This window comes from Vidua macroura, chromosome Z (genome assembly GCF_024509145.1).
Source record: "Vidua macroura isolate BioBank_ID:100142 chromosome Z, ASM2450914v1, whole genome shotgun sequence".
NCBI classification, from domain to species: domain Eukaryota; kingdom Metazoa; phylum Chordata; class Aves; order Passeriformes; family Viduidae; genus Vidua; species Vidua macroura.
Window position 1 is genome coordinate 9,336,202 of NC_071611.1, and position 25,946 is coordinate 9,362,147.

General features: G+C 37.7%; 1 protein-coding gene across 5 annotated transcripts; it reads right to left on the reverse strand.

The window, feature by feature from the left end:
- SECISBP2 (SECIS binding protein 2) lies at positions 1 to 25,946 on the reverse strand. Of its 5 annotated transcripts, none has more exons than XM_054002606.1 (18): positions 25,869 to 25,946; positions 24,666 to 24,763; positions 22,548 to 22,740; positions 20,525 to 20,654; positions 19,983 to 20,137; positions 18,776 to 18,863; positions 16,022 to 16,170; positions 15,338 to 15,496; positions 12,537 to 12,638; positions 11,081 to 11,200; positions 9,778 to 9,910; positions 7,137 to 7,306; positions 6,246 to 6,384; positions 5,672 to 5,801; positions 3,710 to 3,930; positions 2,830 to 2,984; positions 2,186 to 2,387; positions 1 to 1,416 (listed from the first exon to the last, which is right to left on the reverse strand). In XM_054002606.1, the coding sequence occupies exons 1-18, from the start codon at positions 25,908 to 25,910 to the stop codon at positions 1,307 to 1,309; spliced, it is 2,496 nt and encodes an 831-aa protein (XP_053858581.1). In that variant the 5' UTR covers positions 25,911 to 25,946; the 3' UTR covers positions 1 to 1,306. The 5 variants fall into 5 exon arrangements, with proteins under 5 accessions (XP_053858581.1, XP_053858579.1, XP_053858580.1 ...); XM_054002604.1 differs by having other exon boundaries at positions 20,525 to 20,651; positions 24,618 to 24,763; XM_054002605.1 differs by having other exon boundaries at positions 18,782 to 18,863; positions 24,618 to 24,763.

The following is a 25,946-nucleotide window of genomic DNA, read 5'->3' on the forward strand; positions in this document are numbered from 1 at the left end:
TTAAGTCACAAGCATTCTTTATAGAATCAATATATTGTAACAGATTTTATACAATTTATAGTCTACAAAACTGTTTGCATTTCAAAATTATTTGAAGCTTTTTACACCACTTCTATCATCACAAGGCAGCTACTTTCCAAAGTATTGCACTACAAATGTTCAGTATGGTGAAGCGCTTGCAGACACACCTCAGAGATGCTGAGCAGCATATGGCATCTGTATCACCTTTCAGAAAAGCTGACACAAGTTATATGTGCATCCCTCCAATTACTTTCTTTAGGCTTGTCCTCAAAAAACTGTGTATATAGACCATTCCTACTGAGGTGCTCCACCACTACTATAAACACATTTTGTTTTTAAAATTTTATTTCCACTAGGATACAAACTTCATTTCTTGTTAAGATATAAATTTTTTTCTATTTAGATACAAACTGGGATTTCTCAAAAGCTCATAGTTTTATATAACAACACAACTCCAAACTGAAGGAATGAGGAGTCTCAGCAAGGAGATGGTACAAATAAGCAGGCTAGCACATTTTCTGTCCTGCAACATCCTTTAACTTCAAAGCAGGATGTATAATAAACTACTCCCAGTAGCAACAGAAACATCAAATTTATAAAAAATCTAAATGGAGCACATTCACTTCAGGAATTTCAGACCCTTGTAGTCTGTGCTATCTCCTTCGCACCTGATATATGATCCCCAAAGAACAACACAGAAGAGCTAACTAGGAACTTTGTCATCATGGCCTTCCTTAATTAGTTTAAATCAAGCTACCTGCCTCAAATTAATTTGTTGCTGACTAGAATAAAGTGACATTGATAGCAGCCTGCTCTTCTGAGCAGGCTTATTTAGAAGAAAAACTAAGAACAAACCCACAATCAAACAACAGCTGAAGTTTTTTATGCAGGAATTAAAAATTAAGGGCAACTCTCCTTTAGCCCCTTCTGGCTCAAGGAATCTCTTCCAGAAGAAAATTAGTTTTCTATCAGATTCTTTTGGTACATTCTACCCCAAGAAATCAATGCTAGTCCATAAAATCATTAAAGTATGCCAAGCCAGTTCAAGTGGTTTGGTGCTACAACAATTTGGTGTTGTCATCTACTGTAGTAATCAGAGAAACACATAAAATACAGAGACATTAACCAGTGCCTCATGTGCTCCAGTGTGTATTTTGCTTAAAGGGATTCAGAACAGTCTGCTTAGCTAACTTCAGGTATATCTTTAGATTATGTTATTTTTGCTACCTTCTTCCTAGGAATCTAACAGAAAAAAATTAAAAGCCCAATAGAGCTGGATCTGGATTTACTGATGGTCTTCCAAATTCAGTATCGCCATGTCAGCAGTTGCACTCTTTTCTAATTCCAGTGCATAGGGGTTATATTCTTCTTCAAGTTTTCTCTTCCAGACTTTAACTAGGGAATATTGGGAGGGAAAAACAAAAACAAAAACAAAGAAAAAAACAACAACCAACATGTTACCATGTAATACTTGAGGAAAAACTTAAAATGAAAAGTCAACCCTAATTTTTTACTTCCCCTTCAAAATAAACGCTGAGATTAGCTGACACACAGGCATGCTGGCATTTACATTATGCAACATCAGATGACACACAAAAGAATAACTTAAGAGTGATGGGGTCCACTGAGCTCCTTGTGTCCAACACTTTACTCAAGTAAGGCTAACTCTGAAGGTGCTTCCAGCTTTAAAAAAAACAGCTTTAAAAAAGTTTTCAAAACTTTCTATCTACAATACATTGCACCGTCTGTTGACTTAAGAGCAGAGCTGGAGGAAAATGTTTCTACAAACAAGTGCTTGTGGACATGAACATGGATCTCAAATAGGCTTCTATACAAAAGCAAGCCAACCATAGTCATAGAGTATGGAGATCCACAATTAATCTTAAAAGAATTTTTTAAACAGAAATATAATTAGGAGCTCTGTTAAGCCTCCTTTAGCAAAGCAATGAGTACTGCCTGCCATTTGTGGATTTCAGGGAGGAACTTTCTTTAATACTTTCCCAGCGAAAACTGACTTCAGAGTTATAAAAAAACCCAAGAATTTACCTCCACTTTCCCTCCTTACTAATGACTACAGCAGATGTCATTTGTTTCAGTGAAAATCACAGAACTGATGAGCACTATAAATGAAAATGGAACAAAATGCAAGTCAGTAAATACTTACTGTAATTTGGTACATCCTCATCTGAGTCCTTGGAAAATGTTTTACAAGTTTCTAACAAGCCTTTTTTTTCAGTTTCAGGAGTTAAGATGCTGGGTTGGGTTTCTCTTTGTCCTGCTTTAGCTTCTTCCTCTAAAGCTGCTATCATATCTTTGTAGGCCTTCCTAGCCTCTGTTGTCAGCTGTACCATTCTATGAAAATGGTCCTATGACAATATAAAATACAAGAGTTTAAATCATGCAGCAATTTTAACATCTCCTTGAAAATCTAATGAGCATTCCTTATTCAGGATGTGTAGGTTCATGTATAAAAGCTGAGCAGCTTTGTATGTATGAAGACATGAAAGAGCATTTATCAGCATTTATAAAAACAGCAGTTCTCTTGAAAAAAATCATCATGGGAGATAAAGATGAAGAGGATGTCAGAAAAAGATGGCAAGAATATTTTTTTTTAACAGTGCTGACTGCCTGTACTTCTAAAATCAGTTTTTCATATAAGCAATGTATATGACCTGTGATGAAGAGTGTAGGTCTGCAAAAGCAAAACAAACAAAAAAACCCTTAAAAATCACAGTATTTTCATCTCCTCTTCCAAGTAAAAAGTGAAGCTTTTTGAATAAACACATGAAGTGACTTATTTCAGCTTACCTGAGCCCCATCATAACTGAAAATTCCCACCACACTGACAGGCACTGCTTTGTTCACACAGCGGCCCAGGGCCTTGCGATTAAGGGCAAAAACAAACGGGATATTCTGCTCACAGGCACAGTCAATAATGTTGTGTAGGGTCTCGTCCAGCCCACCTGGAGCAGACAATACAATCAGGCTGATTGGAGCTAAAGAATCATACTGTTAACACATGGCAAAAAATATCCCAAGATTATGAGTGCGTTCTAAAACTACACCTTATAGGAAAAAAACAGAGATCACAATAGTAGCATCGAATATTCATTTTTAAAGGACAACTTGATATTTTTTTCTTAATTCTTAGCTTTAATTTTAGACTGCTTCTATTCCATATTTTACTATATATGTAGTACAGTCTTATCTAGTATCAAAAAAGACCCAGCTGCTAAGGAATTATTTAAATAACAATAATTACAACAATTACAATAAATCAATGCCAGTAATGACAATTTTTAGGAAACTATCACTAGTGATTTATTGTCAGTCTGTGTTCTAAAAGATAGATACAGTGGGACTTCTTGTGATAGCAGAGCTGGCATCAGCAGCCTTTGGATTGTCTCAGCTGTGCAGTGCAATTTTTTGTGCAGCAGCACAGCAGATCAGTAATAAAAGAGACCCTAATCTCAGGTAACTTCTCCCACTCCAGATAGTCTTGACTCAGCTCACAGCAGTATGTGTTTACTGCACAGCAGGAGCAAGGAAGGCAACTTTATGTGGCTGGATTTCAAAGGATACTCATATAAATTCCTCCAATAATAATAATAATATTGCTGTCAATATACTGTACCTTCTTTTTTGCATTTCTTTTATTAAAGATACTTTTTGTTAAGAACTTATTTACCTTTTGACTGAATCTTTTCACAGTTAGGAGAGATGATGACACACTTCAGTTTTTTCAGCTTCAGATGTTTCAGAACTTCTCTAAGACCCATAACAAGCCTGCGTTTTATCTTGGCCTTTACTGGGTCTTTCTGATACAAGCGATCTTGGAAACGAACCAGTTCTTTTAAGAGATCTGTCACACAACTGTCAACTTCTTTACTAAGTACCTGGCTGCAGTAACTGGAAGAAAGGAGCAAAATGGTTAGGTTCACTAAAATTACAAATATGTAATATTTAAATTTGTAATACATTAAATATACATTTAAAATTCTATGTCTTTGTATTTTTTCTGTTTCCACTCCAAACACACTTGTCATATACACAAAAAAAATTTACTTCTTTTTAGTGTCTGAAAATTTGAGAGGAAGAAATTTTGTTCCTTGTTTTACCTGGCTTCCTAATCAAACCATATTAAAATACATATATACATGTACAATAAACCTAATCTATCTATATATAGATATATATTTTTTATTCCAAGAAATAGGTATGGGCATGTATTTTTCTACTGAAGCATTTTTCTGAGGGCATTTATTTTGACATATATAAATTAAAGTACAGCAATCAAAGTACAAAAATCTAATTTCTGTAAGTTCAAGGCTATGTGTACCAAACATGGAAAACTGGGTCACATTCCTCCTCTCTACATTCATGTCTGTCATCCTTTTTCACTTATCTGACTATGGATTTGTGGTGTTCGTAAGGAAAGGGTACAAAACTATGTAATTCACCCTCTTAGTACACTCTGGGGCAGATCAGAGTTAAAAATTATTTCACCCCACTCCACTTTTACATAAAGAATTTTCCGCTGAAGACGGATATCAAAAACTAGAGATGTATCAACTGCATTGTAAACAGAAAGAATGGCCAGTGGCAAATTCACATAAGATAAAGAGATCACAAAATCTATCCTGAATCTTAGACATGCAATTATTTCTAAATTTTATTTAGGTTACAAGAATATTTACTTACTATTTCCTACTGGTTTCACTAAGTCTTGAAGACAGATCTACTGGAACACTAAAAAACCTGATCTAAAGAAAATAATCTAAGCTTTGCTGAATGCTCTACATCCTGTAAACTGAGTTGTCCTTCACATATTCAACCCAAACTGTGCTCTCAGTAAAACACTGTTACATAGACAAAATTAAGCATTTTTTATTGCAATTAGAAGTTAAATTAAGAATTAACATAGCAGGAATGGTTGTATCACTATTAACCATTACTAGGATATGAACTGCAAAAAAACTGCCAGTGGTGGATTTGCTTTATGGGAGGGGAACTAAAAGTTAAGACACTGCTTTCCTCAAGAAACTGTTTCAAGCTTTCATGACTGGATCTCTGACCTCTTCACATGACTATTTCTGACTATTGTGACTTCACATGACTAAAATGACTATTTCTTTTTTATAAAGAAACATGTATACACATCATCCTAAACATGTGGCTGAAACTGCACACAGTAACTCCTAAGTATTATCTTTATTTCTTTGCCCAGCCACAACATCAAATGTCATCTAGTTACTTGACATTTTTGCCTTTTGGTCTGGCAGTAGAAAACCAAACTACAACTAAAAATACTATTTAAGAAATAAAGTAGCACACCTGTTGAGCTGTTACCCCATTATTTAATATAAAGTACTTATATCTTAACAGCAGCCTCTTTTCTTTCCTTAGCCTCTAGTGAATTTGTTTTTTTTTTCTTCAAGGAACATGCATTTTCAAGTGAGAATCACTAAACACACTAAGTTTATAATTTCTTTGTATGTCAGCTTACAGAAACACTGAAAGAAAAAAAATTTAGAGCCTTTAGTCTAAACTCCAGTTAGCTTTGCAGAGAATGCAACTGGATTACTTTGTCTGAAAAATGCCACTTTGGTAGTACTGTGCAAAATGTGCCATCAATACAATCAATACTTACTCTCTAAAATTCCTGCTGTGGATTTTTGGAAGAGTGGCAGTTAGCTGCTTTGTAGTCACAGAACCTTCTTTAGATTCCTTGATCCCCGTGTGCTCTGGAAACCCTTCAGCAACTTGTGTAACAGCAACAGCTATCATGTAAATCAAGATACTTTCATTGAAAAGACAGCCCAAATGCCTTGTGAAGAAATTAATCTGTCAGGCATGTATGGAAGAGTCACTACTTTAGTAAGAGAACAGCCTATGGTAGTAGGGAAACAGGTATAACTTTTTTCTTTAATCTCCTAGGGTTTTTTTCTCATTTCAAACCTCATTAATTGCCAAAGGTAGGCGGGAACTCTCCTTACAAGATATCATAAAACCAACAGGCACAGAAGTATGAAACAGAATAATCAGAATCCCTATTACTGACTTCCAGCTTCGGCCCACTTTACAGTCAAGATAAGCCTGAGGTAAATCAGAAAACTCTGAGGTTGCAGCCTTCATTTGGCAGTATTTAGTACTTTTTTCCTAAAGTACTAAATGTGCTCAAATTTCCAGCTACATACTGTATTACAGGTTTCCTCAAAAGATACCTGCTTGACTATCCTGTAGAAGTGTTGCGTTTTCAGTAACATTTCCTTCTGTCTGACAAATGTTATCTTCATCTTTCGGTGCTGCTTTCTGTTCTAACAGGTGCTGCTGTTTTCTTTGTTCTCTTTCTTTCAGAATAATCTAAAATATGTATCAAAACCAAACCAATTTGATGTCATGCAGGTAACAAAGCATTACTCTTACCACATATTTACATAAAACCCATTTATAAAGAGGTTCAGCACTAGCATCTGAAGTTTACAACCTTTTCTTTCTATTTGCACACAAAAACAAGGAAAGATCATTCCTAGATTTACATAGGAAAGGACTTTTACCTTGATTACCAGTATATGGACGGAAAAAAATTCACTAGGGATAAACTATAAGGACAGAACTAAAGTTAAAAAAATCCTCTGTATAGAAGATGTGACAGGAAGCAACACGAATGGGCAAAGAGGAAAGACACAACAGACATCACCAGTTGGCCCTAACACCTGTTGCTGCAGAATCAGCTAGAGTTCTGGCTTGGAAGAGCACAGAAACATTAAATATGACCTCTGTTTGATCCATTCTCCCCAGTCCTGTAAATAAGGTCAACTTTGCCAAGTAACAAACCAAGTAGTATTTCTTTGTATGTTTCCCTGTATCAATGATGTGTGGACACTTTTGTAGTGGCACTTTATCATCTATCAATTGATTCAAGGGAGAAAGTGTATTTTTTGGAATTTAGACCACCCTCTTCTACCCCTCCCCTCTTTGAAACCAAGAAAAGCTAAAACTGAATTCAGGCAAGTGGACACTGAGATGCAGATCTCCATATGAGATGATTTAACAGACTCCCAAAGTAATATACTATCCTATAGTTTTACTATTTAAGGTAAAAAAAAGAGGACCTTTTTAAGAGGTGTTGGTCTCTTTGCTTTAGGTACTTCTCTCTGTTTCCCTTTCTTTACCAAAGGAGCGCTGGAATCCAAGGGATTATGAGGCATCTTTCCTTGGTTTAAACGGTGACTTCTCGTGGCAGTAGCAGGGTCTTTAGATAGCAATGGTACAGCACCACCAACTGAGATTTAAGAAGAAATTTGCATCAGACAACTAAAATGAATACCTGAACTAGAATCCAATTTCAAGTTTAAGGCTGGTATACACATATTAAAGTTGTGTTGTGTTGCTATTAAGAATATTTACAGGCAATCCTGTATCATCGAACGATGTTATTTTTAGAAGATACTCCTTACAAAAGACTGCTGTCTCCCCTACTTCTATTATACCCCTGGAATCACAATCTCTGTCTCAAAAGCAGAATTTGATCAAACACTGCAGTCCAAGCTACCTTCAACATCATGCCATACCGTCTTGGTAAACCTTCAGGAATTTCTGTTTCATGGTGGTGACACTTCCTCCTCCATAGGTTCCGTATTGGGTTAAGATAAATACTGAGTAGTAGTATCACAGATTTTAGATTTACTTGCTGTAAATAAACATTTACGCCTACCTTTTGTTACACCTTAAGGAAGCTAGATGAAATTCACTTGCAAATGGGTCACAAGTAATGCAAAGCTACAGCTAAGTCTCTTTTGCTTAACGTGCAAAGCTCGCTGAAGATGTCCACTTTACTTGCATTTTTTCAGAGGATTTAGAGCACAGCAGCTTTAAATGACTGGACAAATGGCTAAACCTGGATCTTCCACACCATGACCTCATACCAAATAAACTACTCTCTCTCACTATCAGTAGGAACTGCTATATCCTGTAGAGCACTTTGTCAAACTTCAGTTACCTGTAATATAAAGCAGCTCACATTAGCAAGTCAATGGAGAGGATGACTAAGTAAGTATCAGTGGAACCAGCCGGACACTTCCCTCTGTGACTCAGACAACCTCTCTCCCCTAAACGCACAAAAATATTCTGGCAGCTTGTCTTAAGCCATCTTCATTTACTGCTTCCACACTATTTATATGCAGATCCTCCCACATCACATGCAGTACTCTTAGCATAAACAGTTTACACTATAGAACTGCTACACTGATGTTTCTTTTTCTGCTCTGTGTATCAAAGGCAAACTGAGAACACTGCCAAGAATGTGTAGCACAGGTGGCTACAAAAATTGAAGCTGGATTTGCAGCAATAAATAAGCATACATCCCGCAGATACATATTTCCTTAATGTGTACATCATCATTTCAAGTTCACAGTTTTCATGTTCCTAAACTTGATGACTTTACCAGTATTATCTATTATGTGAAGTAGTACCTGGAATAAAAACAACTGTCTGTGGTCACACTCTTTTCCATTCTTGTTCACTGTCCTCTTCTTGGTAACAGAGCATCAGAGCATGATGCCATTTTGCAAACTGAAGTCGTACTTTGGTACACACCAAATTAATGGTGTACAAAACATTAAAACAGTATAAAGCTAAAGTAACATCAGCCTTATGTTTCCAGGATACAAACATGACACATCAATTTCTCTTCTGCAGTAGATTCAGGCACAGGATACTTAGTATTAGAAAATAGGTATTTTGACCCATACCTTTGTGGCCAACCATCTAGTCATCAATCCATGCACTGTATAGTTTTATAGAAACAAAACTGGTTATTAGCACCTCTGCAGCATTAAGTCTGATTGACCCAAATGAAAATAAAAGGAGATCAACTGAAAAAAATAAAGTATTTTAAAAATGCATCTCATAAGTTCTCTCAGCTTAGTGAAGGAAAATCTCACCAATGCTTAGCATCTTGAGCTTCATATTTAAAACCCCAGCTATCACATTAAGTATTGTGAGATAAAATCTCTTGTGATTAGATCTCTTTCTGAAATAATTACTAAAAAAAAAGCCTTTGCTGAAATAAAAAAAAAATTATTGTCACTGAATGCTACCAAATATCATGGTTCCTTTTGCAAAATATACTACACCAGCATAATCAAGATTAAATTTTGACCAATAATGAGAAAGACAATGGCTATTTTTTCCTGCTTCCATCTGAAGGACTGAAAGATCCTCTCCATTAACAAAACCTAGCATTTTGTTAACATCAATTATTTCACAATTAAGAGGTACAGAACTCATCTTTTGGCTTGGGCTACCCGACTCTCGTGTGCTTGCAAAGGAGCTTTTTCAATCAAGCCCCAGCTCCATGATTTCTAGCAACAGAGGAGATTTAAGAAAGTCTTTGTTACTGTGTAGCCCCTTCCTGCCTTTTTAGATTAGAACAATAACACACATACATAGGGGAGAGCAAAAACCTCCACAAACACTGGTATTTCTGTCAAACCAACATTTCAATCGTGCCTTGTATTTGTACAAGGCACTCTTTCACAAATCAGTGTTTCTTTCTGTAAGTCTTCCGTCAAACAATTCAGATTGCCATGCTTTTTAAATTCCTTTTTAAAGAACCTTAATGTTCTATTATATCTGGTGAGCTGTGCTCTTGCCTGCATAGAGATCATCACAGATCAGAAATCAGACATTTAATGTCGGAATACTTAAAAACAGCTTAAGGTGAAAGAAAGGAAATTTCATAGTAACCAATACCTGAAAATACCACAGGTTTAGGAGACTGTTTTGACTTCTCTGTTTGCTGCTTCTGCTCCAAGACTGCAAGCATGCCACCCAAATCCAACTGCACTGGAATTTGACTCTTCTTACCACTGCTCCTGGATGTTTCCTGAAAAAGTTCAGCACCAGTTAGTAATGCCCTCCACTTCAGACTGTAAAGACCATTATTTTTTACGCTATAATACACTCTTTTTAACATCTTTATCCACAATACTTCTGATCTTTAATGTCACTCAGTGATCTTTAAATAAACATCAACTTTAATGTCAAAAGATATTAAAAAATCAGAAATAGTTCAGGTAACTTTAAAAATGCTACTGCAACGAAGCATAAAGTCTTCAATAAAGGAAGGCCTTATGTCAGGGTGCCACTTTGGTCAGACTGTAATCTATCTTTGAAAGAGATAAAAGGCTCATCAGAATTTAAAGTTTTCTTAAAAGTACAGAAAAACTACTGTGATTCTTCCAGAGTATGTGATTGCAACACATACAAATCATTATCTCCAATGTCTCACTAAAAAGGTCATCATCTTTGCACCAGCTCCTCATAAGCACTCATCTTTCTCTCCACTTCGAAGAGAAGGCAAAAGCCATGATCCCTATTTAATAAGGCAGAAAATAAAAAGGCTAAAAATGAATAGTGTGGTGAAGACTGTGAACAAACTACCACAGCAAAACATGCAAAGGAAATGACTGCCAGATTTGGCACTTTTAGAAGTCTTATTTGCACTTTTAGAAGGCAATCAATTCATTGTAATTTCTGTTACAAGAGGGTTACAAAACATGACCTCCTCAGTCTTCAACTGGGATCTCACCTTGCATCAGAGCTGTGCCAGAACCTACTCACCAGCACGAAACTACTTCCTGACCTCACTTGTTGCTCCATATTTCTCCTCCTTGCCCCAAGACAGGGGGATCTCCTTGCCTCCGTGTTCTGTCAGAACTACTTTTAGGAGGTCCCCAGTTCCTTACGACAACCAGTTTGGACTGGATTTATGCCATGATCAAGTAAAACAGGTGAAAGAAAAATTCCTGATATCTGAAACCCACAGATATTAATGAAGTTTGTATTTTTCCTTAAACACTGTATCAAACCCTGGAGGTTGGCAATTATTACCAGTGATTGCTTCTAATTAGAGATTATAAGAATGACCATGCACTTACCTCAAAGTATGAATGCAGAATCCCAGATGAGCATGGATTTAGTCTTGTATTTAAACAGGCTCATTTCATTTGTCTATTTTAAGTTGTGATCTTCTCTTCAACATGAATTCACTTACCTGAGTTTTCTTTCTTTCAAATACAGAAGATGAAGCTTGTTTCCCTGACTGTCCATCCACCTTGGGAGTTTCATCCAGAGAGGGAGACCGACTATCACAAGGCTCTTCGGAGAGATGGACCTTAGGAATTTAAAAACAGAAGGTGACAAGGAGGAAGAAAAAAATATATAAAAACAAGACACATGGAAAAGGGTGAAGGTGATATTAAATTCAAACCAAGTGCACCTTCAGCATGTCTGTGAATGACACCAAGCCAATCAGGCTTCAGGGAAGCCCTTCAGGGAAGGGATGCCAACCAGAACGATGGATGGCATTCTTTACAGTATTGAGGGATGTGACTGTGTGAAACTCATGAAGTTCAGCAAGGTCAAGTGCGAGGTGCTGCACATGTTGTCGAGGCAACCCTCAGTACCAACACAGACTGGGGATGAACAGAGGGAGAGCAGCCGTGGGGAGAAGGACTTGGGGGTGCTGGTGGATGAGAGGCTGGACTTGACCCAGCCATGGGCACTCCCAGCCCAGAAAGCCAAACGTGTCCTGGGATGTGTAAAAAGAAGTGTGGCCCATGAATTCAGAGGAGTAATTATCTCCCTCTTCTCTGCTCTTGTGTGCCCCTACCTGGAGTACTGTGTCCAATTTTGGGATCCCCAGCACAAGAAAGACATGGACATGTTACAGCAGTGCCGGAGGAGGGCCACAAAAATTATCAGAGGGCTGGAATTCCTCTCTTATGATAAAAGGTGGAGAGAGTTGAGGTTGTTCAGCCTGGAAAAGAGAAGGCTCTGGGAAGACCATATGTGGCCTTCTAGAAGGGTGACCATTTATTGGCTGCCATTCCACTTAATCACATTCAGAGGGCTTGTATTTTCAGATTTGGAAGAAAAAGACAGCAAGGCAGCTTCATTTTCAAATACTTGTTACAGGCATATGAATCATATCTCTAAAGTTTATGTAAGCTTTGAGGGGTTATATCCCACTTACGTCTACAAAGCTAAGGGGTTGCTTTCATCTGAGTTTCATGTGCGTACAGCACCCTTCTTTGTAATAAATATTTTTTAAGCAACTGCTGTGCCTTTTGCTACTCATTCCTCCTTGTCAAAGCTATTTACTGCCTCAAACAAAGCAAACAAGAGTTTTGTTTTCTTGTGTTTTGAGGTTTTTTTTAGCTGCTAAAATTCACAGGGAAATAAAGCCAAGGACAAAATTTTTAGTAGCAAAACTCATTTCAAAGCAACTGAAACCTGGAATTTTACCATTATTATTTACCCTACTTGCTTTGACAGAACAATCACATTTTCAATCCTTGTCATTTATGCTTAGGATTCATTCGCATACTGAATGCAGTTCCAAATTAATTCTTGAAATTTATTTCACTCATGTAAAAAAACTCAAAAAAACCAAACAACTTGGATTCATAATTGATATTTGACTCACGTAATGTTGCAAGATTACTTACCTCAGACTGCTTTCTGACTGCAGAAGTAAAGGATGGTTTCTGAGGTCCTATCCTGTTTCTCTTATCTGAAGCAGCTGCCAGATGAGGAAACTCCTCAACATCCTAAACAAATAACCCAGATGATGATTTCCTAAGAATAATCAAGTCTGTATTTTCAAAACTTTTCCCACACTCCAACTATTTTTTTCCCTGCTTATCAAACATTTATCATAACTTGTTCCACTGTACAAAAATACAGAAGGCAAGGGTAGTGCAACCAGCAATGACAAGTACAACAATGGTTAAATCTTCCATGCAGCAGCTAATTCAAGGCTGAAACAGCTTGTAACAGAAATGCTTCCAAAAGCAGCTTGTTATGGTTGTCAGTTAATAGAAATCATTAGAGGTAAACACCTCCTAAAGGAGTGTTTTTCAAATACCTTAAAACCTTGCAAACAACTTCCCTCTTCCTCCAGTACAGTCTCCAGCTGTGCAATTCTGTCCTTAACATGTGAATGCCTTAACAGGCATTATGTACTGGAGTACATAAATAAACGAATAATTACTCAAATGATTATGGCTTACACACAAGAGGAAGTTTTATTAGCAGATGATCCATTGTGCAGAATCTGGATTATCAAGTGCAGACAGGCTGAAGTTCGGCCTATACTCGCCACCCTATACCCACTGCCTCCATCATAATGATCCCAATCCATCAGCTAGGTTTTTGCTTCTCCTCCCACTTTCTGAGAGGTTTTTTTAGCTGTGATACAGTACTATTGAACACACCAAGACTTTTTTCCAGCCTGAAAGGCTTTATTTAAACACCCCAAGCTAGGAAGCTCTAGCACAAGGAATGACACACTTAAACCAATTAAATAATTTTGAAGAAGCTTGCAAGTAAGCCAAAAAGCAACTGCAAGGAAGTGAAAAAATATTTCACAAATACACTCTTTTCAGCTTAGAAGATAAGTCTGTCCAATTGCTTCTGAAATGCAAATAGATTTCTGACATATGCAATATCCTGTAGCAAACCAAATAATTAAAATGGAGCACTCAGTGAGATGTTACACCTCCCTGTATTTGTTCTTACCATCTGTAAGAACATCAAACACTAGGAGAAAGGTCAACTTCCTTTTTATTTTCTTGCAACTGCTATATTGCCATTTAGCCATCTCTTCTACATACTGAGAAGTCCTAATTTTGTTCAGTCTTGCCTCCCACAGAATTTGCCTCATACCTTTGATTATTTTTGGAGCCTTTTGTCTATCTTTTTTAGTTCAAATATGTGTATTTTTTAAGGAATGGGAGGAACATAAGAAAACAAAATCCATGCTATATTTAGATCAGACATGCCCTGAAATTCTGTGTTGTCATAATCAATTTTCCTTTTTATTTTCCTAGTAATTCCCAGCACTGTTTACATCACTGACCAGTACTACTAGCACTGATCTGATTATCAATAGCAGCTTCAATATTTAACTCGAAGATATCGAGGTCAGGAACTACCAATGTGTATGAAATGGCAGGATTGGTTTTCTCCAGATGTATCCATTTATGATTATTAGCCGTGTCTATATGACTAACTATGTCTATTAGCCAGTCTAAATGACTGACCTATATAAAACTAGAGAACAATTCAATATATGGCTCTGTTGAGCTGCTGCACATAAACAGAACCTTCTTAAACCTCCTGGGTGCCCAGAAGCTCCATGTGTGTCATCTCCTCATGGTTTATTATTTCAAGAGCATCACACAGCATCATTTTTCAAACTGATGAGGACACAAGCATTCCCAGCAAACCAGGAGGGTCAGAAAGCTTTCCCCTAATGCCACAACAGATGCTGTATTCACATCACATATTTCAGTGCAACATGTGTGTCTTGTTCCATGGTTCTATGCAATTTCTTTAAAATTTTGACTTCAACGGTGCCAGTACCATTCTGCTATTTTCCATAACTTCTGCCATCCTCTTTCAGTTTAGAATGCCCATTCATAGCATACAGCATTTATGGTAGCATATAGCAAAAATGGGGATAGTCTCCTGAAGAAAGAACTAGCAGATCTTTGGTTTTACCCATAATCCTCTAACAAAGAGGTCTGTTAATACTCAATTCTTATGTCATTCCTGGACAAGGAACCACACAATAAAACCACATAGACATAGTTCTGCTTCATGTTCCACATTGAAATGTACAGAACAGAAGCCAGCCAGGAAGGCTTCTTTATGCTGTCATTTCAGAGACTGAGTATTATGTACACCAAATCAAACATGTAAATCAACACATGCACATGCTGTACATTAGGCCTACAATGAAGCACTTTTCAACCACATACCAGCAACATTCCTTTAATGTGGGAGAGGCTCATGCCTTTGCAATACTGATACATGAAAGTATCAAAATACTAATATGCCTATTATAGTTACATGAATTTGGAAGGAAATTAAAAATCAGAAATGTAAACATTGTCAGCCGTGTTACACAGAAATTGCTTCCAGATGTGAGACAACTAGAATTGTAATACTGTACCACAATCATTAAAACCATGGTACACTGTAGCACCCAGTATCTTATTATATTCCCCATACCCCAAGCAACAGCTGCTACAGAATATTTCTAATTTAGGAACTTGTGCTCACCAAACATGTGGTAATTTAAAAACTACAACAGTTTCCTACCAGTAACCTCTGACAAACATCTCAGGTGAAAAAAAACTGTACCAACATGCCCTACAAATAGGATTTGAACTTAAATTTGTACAAAGCTTCTAGTACACTCATAACACTTAAAATAACAGCAACAAAAACTTATTCAGTTTACCTCAATCTTCGGTGGTTCCTGTATTGTGTTAGATTCACTTTGAGGTCTTTCTACATCAGTGGGTGACTTTAGTTTTTTCTTCTTTTTCTTCTTTTTTTTCTTCTTTTCTGACCCTTCTTCAGGCTCAGTTTCACTTGCAATATTTTTTGTTTCTGACTGCTGCAAAAGACCACAAGGCATGACCTTTAAAACCTTTTTCAGTATCACCTATCAAAATATATGCAATGACTAGCCTTACACTACTAAAGGACATCTTAATCAATCCAGGCTGGGACATTAAGCAGACAAGGAAAATTCAGTATCTCTTAGAAATTCATAGCTACAGCAAGAATTCTTCAGTTGCAGCATACAGCATTGTTCTCAGAATGTATTGGGACTACTGGGATTTAATTAGGAAATATTAAGCCAAATGAGGCAAGAGTTATTATGTTTCACGTCTTATTCTGAAGGTCAGGAATTTGAAAAAAAATTCAGCCTTAAAGTTGAAAGTTCTTATTCCTAGGCTGTCTTTTTGATATCCTGTGATTCTTTTCCATGACAAGAAAAATTCTAGTAAGAACAAGCTGATTTCATATAACCTCCTTTTAAAAGTGGGTACTGCACAGAGCCCAGGGAAAAAAATGGCAATGAAGAGACACACACACAGTGACAGGCATTAGTTGAGAGCAGAGAATTCTCAAGTACCTTTGGTTCACTCTCCTGCTTCCCTTTGCCTCTGGAAAGACCTTCAGATGCTGGTGATGAAACAATTTTCTTTGGGGGCTGCGAAAGTACCAAGGCCCAAGACACATGTGGCTGAGCAGAGCCATCTGCAGGTGCTTCAGGAAATGACACTGAAAAAAATAAACACAAAGATGTCTCAAAAATAGTCCTCAAATATTCAAAAGAAAAAGGATCGGTAATTAATTAGTCAAGGCCTAGCAAATAAAGCAGAGCCATATTCTTTCTGAGGAAGGACTTGAATAAAACATACATTTTATTTCTCCAGCAAGCTTTCCTGAATTTTAACTACTCCATATACTGCCCAACACTATATACATAAACAAAATTAACTGGTATTTGGAAATCTGTACTGTATCATACTAACTCCACACTCTGATGCTCATCTTCAAAATACTGAAAATTGTGCTATGTTTATATTCAAAACTCCTTTAATATTCCTCCCATAAAGTCATGTAGCTTTCATGCAGAAGGCCACATCGGTACTTTTCACTTTCTGAAAATTTCCTGGTGTTACAGGCATACGAAGCAGCTGAAATTCTTCCTAGTGAGCCTCAGTGTACAAGAATGTCACTCCCTACCACTAAGATGTATCAGTGTTTTGACAGCCATTTTGAAAAACATAATTAATTTTGTAAATATTCCTAACATGAAGCAAAGATAGAACACAGTCTAGATTTCTCTTAAGAATGAGAAAGCCTTTCCTTGAACAATAAAATAGCATAATGGGTTTAGATGGCTAAATTTTGGTAGCAGGGCAAGTTTGCAGTAGCTGCTGTGAAGAGATGGACACGGCCAGCCCCAGACAGCTCCAACACAGACCAACCTCAGCAGGGCCCACTGCTATTTTTTTCTCAGGGATAGGAATTGACAATAGTATTTAACCAAAAACTCCCATTACCAGATTACTTTAAAAGTTCTGGAATAACTTTATCTTTAGAAGGCCCTTCAAGGCATTTCAGCAAATTAATATGTCCTCTCTGAATCCTTACTGAAGTTACTGGGAAGATAAGGACCAAACTGTTCAGACTGGTACCTGTCTGTGTATGCAAAGAAATCGAGTGAAAGGCATTCAGACAATTCAATTTTAATGTATGTGATGCCTCCAAGACAATCCTGATGAACAGAAGTCTTTGCACATGAAACTAGCCATGTGATATCTTGTAGCAATTTAAAAGAAATCTTTTCAACCCCACAACCAGACAACATGCAAACAACAACAACAACAACAAAGCCCAAAGCCCCTCTTCCCCTCACAAATTCCCAAGCAAAATGAACAAACACAAAAAAAGGGAGGTGTTTTGACATCATGGTTCTCTTAACAGAAATAACATAGGACACAGAGAAACTTTAGGTACATACTAAACTCTGGGGTGCCAGTTATTTAAAACAAATTTGCATATAAAAACTAATCAAATATCTGTCTCTGATTTATTCTTGGAAAAAATCTGCATATGACTAAACAGACTTCCAATAAGCAAAACATGTTCCTTTTCTCACCTGAAATAACATGAGAGGCAACTACAGAAATATTTTCCCTTGAACATCAATGACACAACAAAATAGGACTCAATACTGGAGACAGTGTTCTTCACTTTCCTCTGTGCTCAGTATTGGGGTCAGTCTTGTGTAATATATCAATTACCAGGATCAAGTCAACAAGTTCACCAAACCACGCAGGAGTGCTTTCTGTTAGGAAGGTAGGAAGGCTCTGCAGAGGGATCTGGACAGGCTGGATTGATGGGCAGAGGCCAACTGCATGAGGTTCAGCAAGCTGAAATGATAGGTTCTGTCCTTCAGATTGTCACAACAATCTCATGCGGTGCTACAGACTTAGGGAAGAGCAGCAGGAGAGCTGCCCACAGGAAAAGATCCTGGGAATGCTGGTGAACAGCAGTTGAACATGAGCCAGAGTGCACCCAGGTGGCCAAGAAGGCCAGTGGCACCCTGGCCTGTGGCAGCAATAGTGTGGCCAGCAGGACCAGGGCATTGGTACTTGGCACTGGTGAGGCCACACCTCAAATATGTCCAGTTCTGGGCCCCGGACATAGAAGTGCTGGAGCAAGTCCAGAGAAAAGCAACGGAGATGGGAAAGGGTCTGGAGCACAAGTCCTGTGAGGAGCAGCTGAGTGAGCTGGAGGTGTTCAGCCTGGAGAAAAGGAGGCTCAGGGGAGGCCTGATCACTCTCCACAACCACCTGAAAGGAGCGTTTAGCCAGGTGGGGATTGGCCTCTTCTCCCAGGTAACAAGAGACATGACAAGGGGAAATGGCCTGAAGTTGTACCAAGGTGGTTTCAGATTGAACATTTGGAAAAATTTCTTTACCAAATGCATTATCAAGCACTGGATAGGCAGCCCAGTGTAGTAGTTGATTCACTGTTCCTGGAGATATTTAAAACATGTAGAGACTTGGCACTTAAGGACATGGGTTAGTGGTGGACTTGGCAGTGTTAGTTATGATCTCTTCCAAACTAAATCATTCTTCAATTCTAAAATCCCACCTGATGAAATAAGAGCAAGAATGAGTGAAAAGTGGTCATCTCATCTGAAAGAAAGTGATACATTATTATTTCTGGGTTTTTTTCTTTCATAATGAGCTTGCTCCTAATTTTTTTTTTACTTTACACATCAACAGCTCCTCAGAACACTTTAGTTTTCCAAACTGCTGATACAAGCAGTTAAAAATGCAGGCAAATAACTTTTGTTTTAAGAACTTACCCCTACCATCAAATGAAGAGGGAATTAAATTGGCTCCTGCTTCATCTGAAGCTTTTGGTGAAGCTTTGCTTTTTGCAGAAGTATCTTCCTGCAAAACAGATGGTCAGGTAACATAAAAGGATTAAAATCACTGACCTAAACACAGCTAAACACGATAAACCACCATAAACTAAAAATTCTCAACCCATCTACAGATAAGGGCATAAGGATCTTTCCAGCCTTTCTGTTGCTTATTAGTGGAACCATCATTTCAGCCCTATGGTATTACAGAATTTGAGGACGTGTCTCTTCACTGGTGTACAAGCAAGATTATGCCTTTGTATATTTTACAAAAGCATCAAAACAGTGATCTAACAATAAACAAGAAAATATTTGGATATTTCATGTATGTTAAAAACAAATTCTATCATCAAACTCAAACAAATAATGAAAAATGACACTCAAGGGTTAGCAGAAAGGTCTTTTTTCACTACAGACAGTTTTCTACTCAGAAGCAACAGAAATATTGTTCTGTTTGGATCCTTCAAAATTATTAATCATTAATCACTACTACTTGATTCAATATATGCGACACACTGCCGAATATTTCAGTATTTTATTTACTAACAAACAGGGAGCCAAAGAAATAAAGAATAACATTCAACAATATTTCTTCCCCTTCTGGGATCTAGTTTCTTATTTTTAACCTTTAGCAAAAAGCAATTAAGTACAACAACCTAGACTTTTTTTTTAAATGTGTGGAAACTACTGGATAAGTGACTGCTTACTTATTATTTCCAGGTGAAAGAGAAAACAGTCAGCTGCTAAGTACAGGAACATAATGTGGTCCCTACAGGCAATCTAGACCATACCAGTACATATTTACATTTATTTCTGGTATTTACATTTATTTCTCCATTACATTTCTTCTATCAGTGGGCAGCACAGACAAGGAAAGAACAGTAAGAAAGAGTAGGAGACAGCAAGAACTGACACCACCACCTAGAAGAAGAGCCCTAAAACCTCTAGCTCTGAACTCCCTTGCTCGCAAGGTATTTAAATAGGTCTTAAACTGCCATACTCAATGCAAAATACTTGCATTAATAATGCTTGTATTTTTGACAAGTTTTATCTTTACAAGTTCTGCAACATGGGTTATCCTTGGTGTTCAGCAGAAGAGACACATGAGGTTGACTAAGGACATAGTGTTACGTTCCACCAAACTTACTGGTGTATTTTTATGGTGTACATTCAGTACTTCACTGCTTCCCAAACTCTGTGACTTGTGGAAATCCAGAATGCCAGCTTCAAATGTGGGTACAGGATGAGACTCTGGTTTTGGAATTTCAGTTGACTTCTTGTTTGTAGCTTTATTGAACCTGTCTAAATAAAGCATGTAAAGCCTAAATAATTAAACTTGCTTGTGATCATTTCTAAGTATGTTTTATACACTAGTTAACATAACTGCAGCAATCATCATGAGGACTGTTGCTATGAACAGCTCATATTAAATAAAAAACCTAGCAATTATAATCAACATGCAAACACAATACTGACTGAACAAGCAAGTATAAGTTCAGATGCTTGTTTTAGAAATGTTTTATATCAGTTTACATTAATTTGTTCAATCAGGAAAGGACAGGTCACCATTCCTTCTCAAGAGAGTCACAGAAAAGGGTATCTTTTTCCTTAACTATTCTAGATTTAGCCACATAGTCACAAACAGCAGCATATTGCACAGACACCCATTCCACATCAGCATGTTTGTACCTGGCTTCACGGAATCTCTGCTGCATGTAGAAGTCTGGAATGAAGTCCTGTTCACAATTCTGACAGAAGCTTCACCTCCATCATGCCTTTTTTTGTCCAGTTTTTTCTCACCTTCTTTTGATCTCCTCTGCTGCAAGTATTTGTGACATATTTACTAAGTTTTACTGAAACTTCGTAAAGCTAGCAAGTTTGCCGTGAGTTACAGTTAACCACCTCTGCATCTGGAGTCTGACCATCAAGTTAATATGAAACAAATAGTTAGTATATCATAACCACAAGTAACCAGTAAAAATATGAACAGCCATGTAGAAATATGGTATTTAATTTCATCTACCTTCTTCCGTGTGCCATTTTTAGCATATATTACAGCCCAAGTAAGATGGATATATACATATACTTCTAGACATCTGCATTTTTGCGATCTGAGTTTTTAATCAGAGCATTTCCAATAGTTTAAAATTGTTTGGTATTAAATCATCCAGTATGATTGTCTAAAACAAAATTTCTTCTAGAACAGGGCTAAAATCTTAAAAGCATGCCATCTTTTGACTAAACTATGTATCATGGGCAAACTGTTCAAGACTGATGTCACAACATCCAAAAAACTTGGAGTAAAGTAGTTAGAGAAGATACACCTATGTGATCCCTGTAAAGGACACACATTCACCCATTCTGCAGAGTCATGAAAATCTTACAATTCTTCCACTAAATACAGTTTGGCAGAGCTGGGCTTAGAAATCAGCAAGCAAGGAACAAGCACCAGGTTTGCATCTACGCAAACTATACCATACTAGCCTAGACAAATGGCTGAACTCTGATCACAGGATGCTGGACTAAATTCAGAGGACATTTGGCAGCAAAATTGTTTTCTTGGGTGGGAGGACAAGGCACTTCTTGATATCCAAAGGCAAATCATTAAAACGTTAGGACACATGATCCAATTAATGCAAAGATGCAAATATAAATCACTTCTCTGAAATTCACAAAAGAATATATGACAGAGAAAAAAGACAAAAAACCTATAATAAACAGTACAAGGCTCCTACAAAGATCACAGAACTCCCCCCAGAAGCTTAACTAAGTTTCTTCATATTACATTACTTGTGCTAATGCTGAGCTCATCCTCTCCCCAGACAGTTTCAGCACATAATCCTCCTCTCAGCAAGAAAACTAATAATTTTAGGTATCTAGACTTTGTACCTTATGTCTAATAATGCACGTTTAGGACCTAGTCCATACAACTCCTCTACATAGGCTTGATCATAGTGAAGTTACTTAGGTCTCTGCCTAGGGAGTAAGGTGCAGCAAAAGGATGTGACTGCAGAACAGATCAGATGAAACTGCTGGAAACAAAAGGATTTGTACAAATCTAAGAAACACAATGTCTAATCCCAGAGGGAAATGAGTTTATAATACATTAGAGTTTTTCCCCTTTTATATTTTGAGAGGTTTGTCTATTTTTTGTTTGAAAATATTTTGCAAATTTCAGGAAATTTATCCCCAAACAGAGAGAGACAAAAATTACTGAAGATATTTAAAGAACATCAGTATTATTTATGACTGAAAAAGACTACATTTCTAACATGAACCTTTCTTCCCTCTCCCAGCAGCACAAGTTCCTCATTTCTTGTGGATTGTGTTCAACCTGCAGCAAGTCTTGGAAATCCTTCAACAACAGATGTGGTCTTTGACATATCAGTCAAACAGATGATTACAGATACCAGGTCTGTCATAAGTCAGGCTAATGGAAGCTGCCACAGGGCTTAAAAAAAAAAGCCCTTCTCCTCCCCACAAGTCCAAAGAGTGAAAAAAGAAAGCACAGCTCACAAATGAATGGTGCTCCCATCCATGAATTTTTCAGTATTCTGAAGCTGGGCACACTACACTACTATCCTTTTTAAATATCATTGATGATCACTACAAGAGAGATTATTCACTTCAAAAATATGAACCAAACATTTAAAAAGACTGATTTAAAGTAAGAACTTAATATTAATTTTTCAGAAAACACAAATTTGCTCACCTTTGAAAGACTCCTACTTTCTTGTCTGACTGGATATGTTTGTTCAGCAGATTCACTGACTATTCCTGAACCGTTATAGAGTGTTGAGTTGTTAGACTGATACTGTGAGCCAGCTACTGGATACACATTTGCAACAACATCAGGTGAGTAAGAGCAGCTGGAGTATTCACAGAAGGCAGGATCTCCCAGAACACTATGTAATGGATATTGAGAAAGAAATGAAAGTCATCCTGGGGCAAGTCTTCAGCACCTACTTGTTGCCTAGACAAACACATTCCTTGTCTAAAGAATTTGTTTAACAAGAAAGCTCTATTTCAAAATAAAACTATACCATGTTATTTCAATTAGGTATTTATTAACTGCTACAGACTTCTTTAAAAACAATTGTTTTTGTTTTGGGAAAACGTGTAGTTAAGCAAGTATCTTAAAACACACGTTATCCATTTCCAAGTTTCAAAGCTAGTCTGCTTTGCAGTTATAGTTCTCATGCCTGTTTAAGGTTACTGAGATTCTTCATGCTTATTTTCAGTAAGTGTTTTCTTGTAAAACAAACCAAAAACACAGTGTAAGGACATGACATGCATCACATATTGACTGCAAAAAAACAAACATTAAAACCTGTCTTAAAATGACAATAAAAAAAGTGGAAGTATAACATTTTATGTAGTATAAAACATGTATGAAATACAATGCAGAATAATAAAACAATAATTAACTGACCTGCATGTAACCATCACAGTTAATGAAAACACAGCATGTCTGGGGCATGCCTCTTTCCTTCAAATGTTTGCTCAGAAGTTCCCTTTCAATTTCTTTCTATACTTTGTCCAGAAAATACATAGAATTCGGATTTGATTAGGGAGAATAGAAATTTCTCAGTTCCAGAAAGTTGCACTCAGTTTCTAAAGCTGCCCTCCGTGAAGCTGCCAGCCTCAGAATTTTGTGTAGATAATGACATAGAAACTTTCCCACTGGTACAAAAGACTTCAGATAACATACTTCATACTACCTGCTGCAATTCTGACAGAATGTAGTCAAAACAATTCTTATAATCAGTTTACACACAAACATGAAATACACCAAACGAGACTCAACTATAACTATGTCTCAGTCCCAACAAGGCAGTACACTCATTAGAAGACTACTGTTGTCTGGGTTGTGGTTTTTTTTTTGTTTTTTTTGTTTTTTTTTTTATAGTAATTGATGTCATGCTAACACTGTGGGCTTTCCCTAATGCACAGAATAGGCCATGATCACTGCAATGTTAAATTTCTAGTACAAATGAGAATAGGTTGAAAATACTAAGATTTCCTGTAGGACAAAATGATGGCCTACAATGATTGTGTTCACTAATGCACTGAATTTTTAAAGAAACACCATTAACTTTGCAGTAATTGTATAATCAATCCAATGCTTAGGGTCCTAAGAAGCAATGAGAGAACTATGTAACATCATCAGATTCTTACAAGACTCAATTATTTCCTATTCTGCTATGCAGGCTTTTTTCTAGTTTGCTCCTTATAAAATATTTTTATAAGTCTACCACAAATACCGTTCCTGGACTCTAATAGAAAAATCCCAACACTTTCAGAAACCTGTAGCATTTTTAGTAAAACTGCCTTTCTGGAGATGCACAGGTTGTGGACTGGAGATCCAGGAGAGACCCCATATAGTAAATATTTTACAGGTTTAGAAACCTTCTTGAAGAATCATTTTCCTTGTGTACAACTACATCTACCTCAGCCTGGTTGCAACACAACCATTTTTTCATCCAAGGATTGGATTCAGCTCCTTCCAAAACACACAACAACCAGACCAATCATTACAGAACACCAAATTCTCCTTAACACTCTGTAACAATACAGGCCCTTGTGAACAAACGACCAGGTACCTGGTATACACCCAGAGAACATAAATGTAAAAACTAAATCATGAAGATAATGCAGAGGCATTTCTACAGTTGGACTAACGATATATCGGAACCTTTAATCTTACTTCTTAAGAGTACTCAACATCCAAAACCAGAAGGTTAAAATCCCCCAAGAAACAAGATTCAGAAAATATACATACTTATCCAAAGATGGTTCCTGAACAAATGGGTAGCATGTAGTTAAGTACCTAGGAAAGACACATGCTTCTGAGGATTCTGACCATGCCACAGTTACCGCCGCATGCTTTGGAACAAATGGTTTGACCTCTGCTGACAACTTGATGCCCTGAGAAACAAAACGTTTTTTGGCTACATGCATTTGGAGATTAATGTTATTTAAGTGAAAAACACTCAGTCTCATGAGCTTAACTGTCATTGGAAAGGGTTAGTTTGCTCTCTTCTACCAAAACATGCAAAACAACAAAGTTCACCAAAAGGAAATGGAGAAATAAAATGAAAATAAAACTAAGGAATTCAAAGAAACATCTGACTGCTCTGTAAAGTCACTTAATACCCTCATTCATCATGAAACACTCACAAAGGTCAGTTATGTAAAGGAGGGAAGCCTGCTTAAAACAAAATGTACTAAATGCAAATATAAGAATTCTTACTTCGTATTTGAACAGTACAAACTAAAATTCATAAATATACTAACACCACTGTTACTCAAACTCTGTAACATGTATGTAATAGTAATGACTTTGTGCACATCTGTATTTTAAGGCTGAAATGAACACTTCATTTTATAGCCTTCTTGTTTCTAGCACAACACAAATTTATTAAGACAAGCTTTCCATTTGCTCTGAATTACCATCGACTTAAACTGGATATGTGTATGTGGAGGGACAATGAAATGAAACTCGAAGTATTTACTGCCATGTCATCAAAACATGCAGGAAGCAACGACGACTGTAGCCTGATCACTAAGAGCCCCGAAGTTGACTAGGTGATAGGTCTATGTGACTAACACTGCCACTATTGGTTAGAACCTGGTGTCCTTGCAGCCGACCCTCCACTGTGAATGAGAAACTTCCACACTTGAGCTCACTGGAAGTTTACGTCTGGAGCTGCCCATCCCAACCGGTGGGAAGCGGCTGGCTGTGCTCCAACCTGAGAGACCCATGGCCCCCCGGTTCTGACCTTCCAGAAGGACTCTTCCCCCAGTCCCGAACCAAAGGCTGATCCAAGGAGCGGGGGAAGTCACCCTGCCCGGGGAAGCGTATAGGCAACCGGAGCGCTCGGCCCAGGCTGGTGAGCGGCCCCCGGTGCGGAGAGCGGCACCGAGGAGCGGCCCGAGGCCACCCGCCCCCAGGCGGCTCCAGGAGAGCGAATCCGCGCCGGGAAGAGCCGGGGAGGGGGCAGGGGACTGCAGGCGCTGCCACCGCCCTTACCTCGCCGCCGCGGCCCGAGCGCGGCCGCCTCTCGGCCGACATGGCGCGGGGGGCGCGGCCCCGCTCCCGCCGCCCGGC

Coding starts and splice junctions, on each gene's coding strand:
- SECISBP2 (XM_054002603.1), bottom strand. CDS start 25,910: ATGTCGGCCGAGAGGCGGCCGCGCTCGGGCCGCGGCGGCGAG. Junction 9,911..11,080: donor TTGAAAGAAAGAAAACTCAG/GTAAGTGAATTC, acceptor GAACTTTTTCAG/GAAACATCCAGGAGCAGTGG. Junction 3,931..5,671: donor CACAGCAGGAATTTTAGAGA/GTAAGTATTGAT, acceptor CCTTTCTTCCAG/TTACTGCAGCCAGGTACTTA.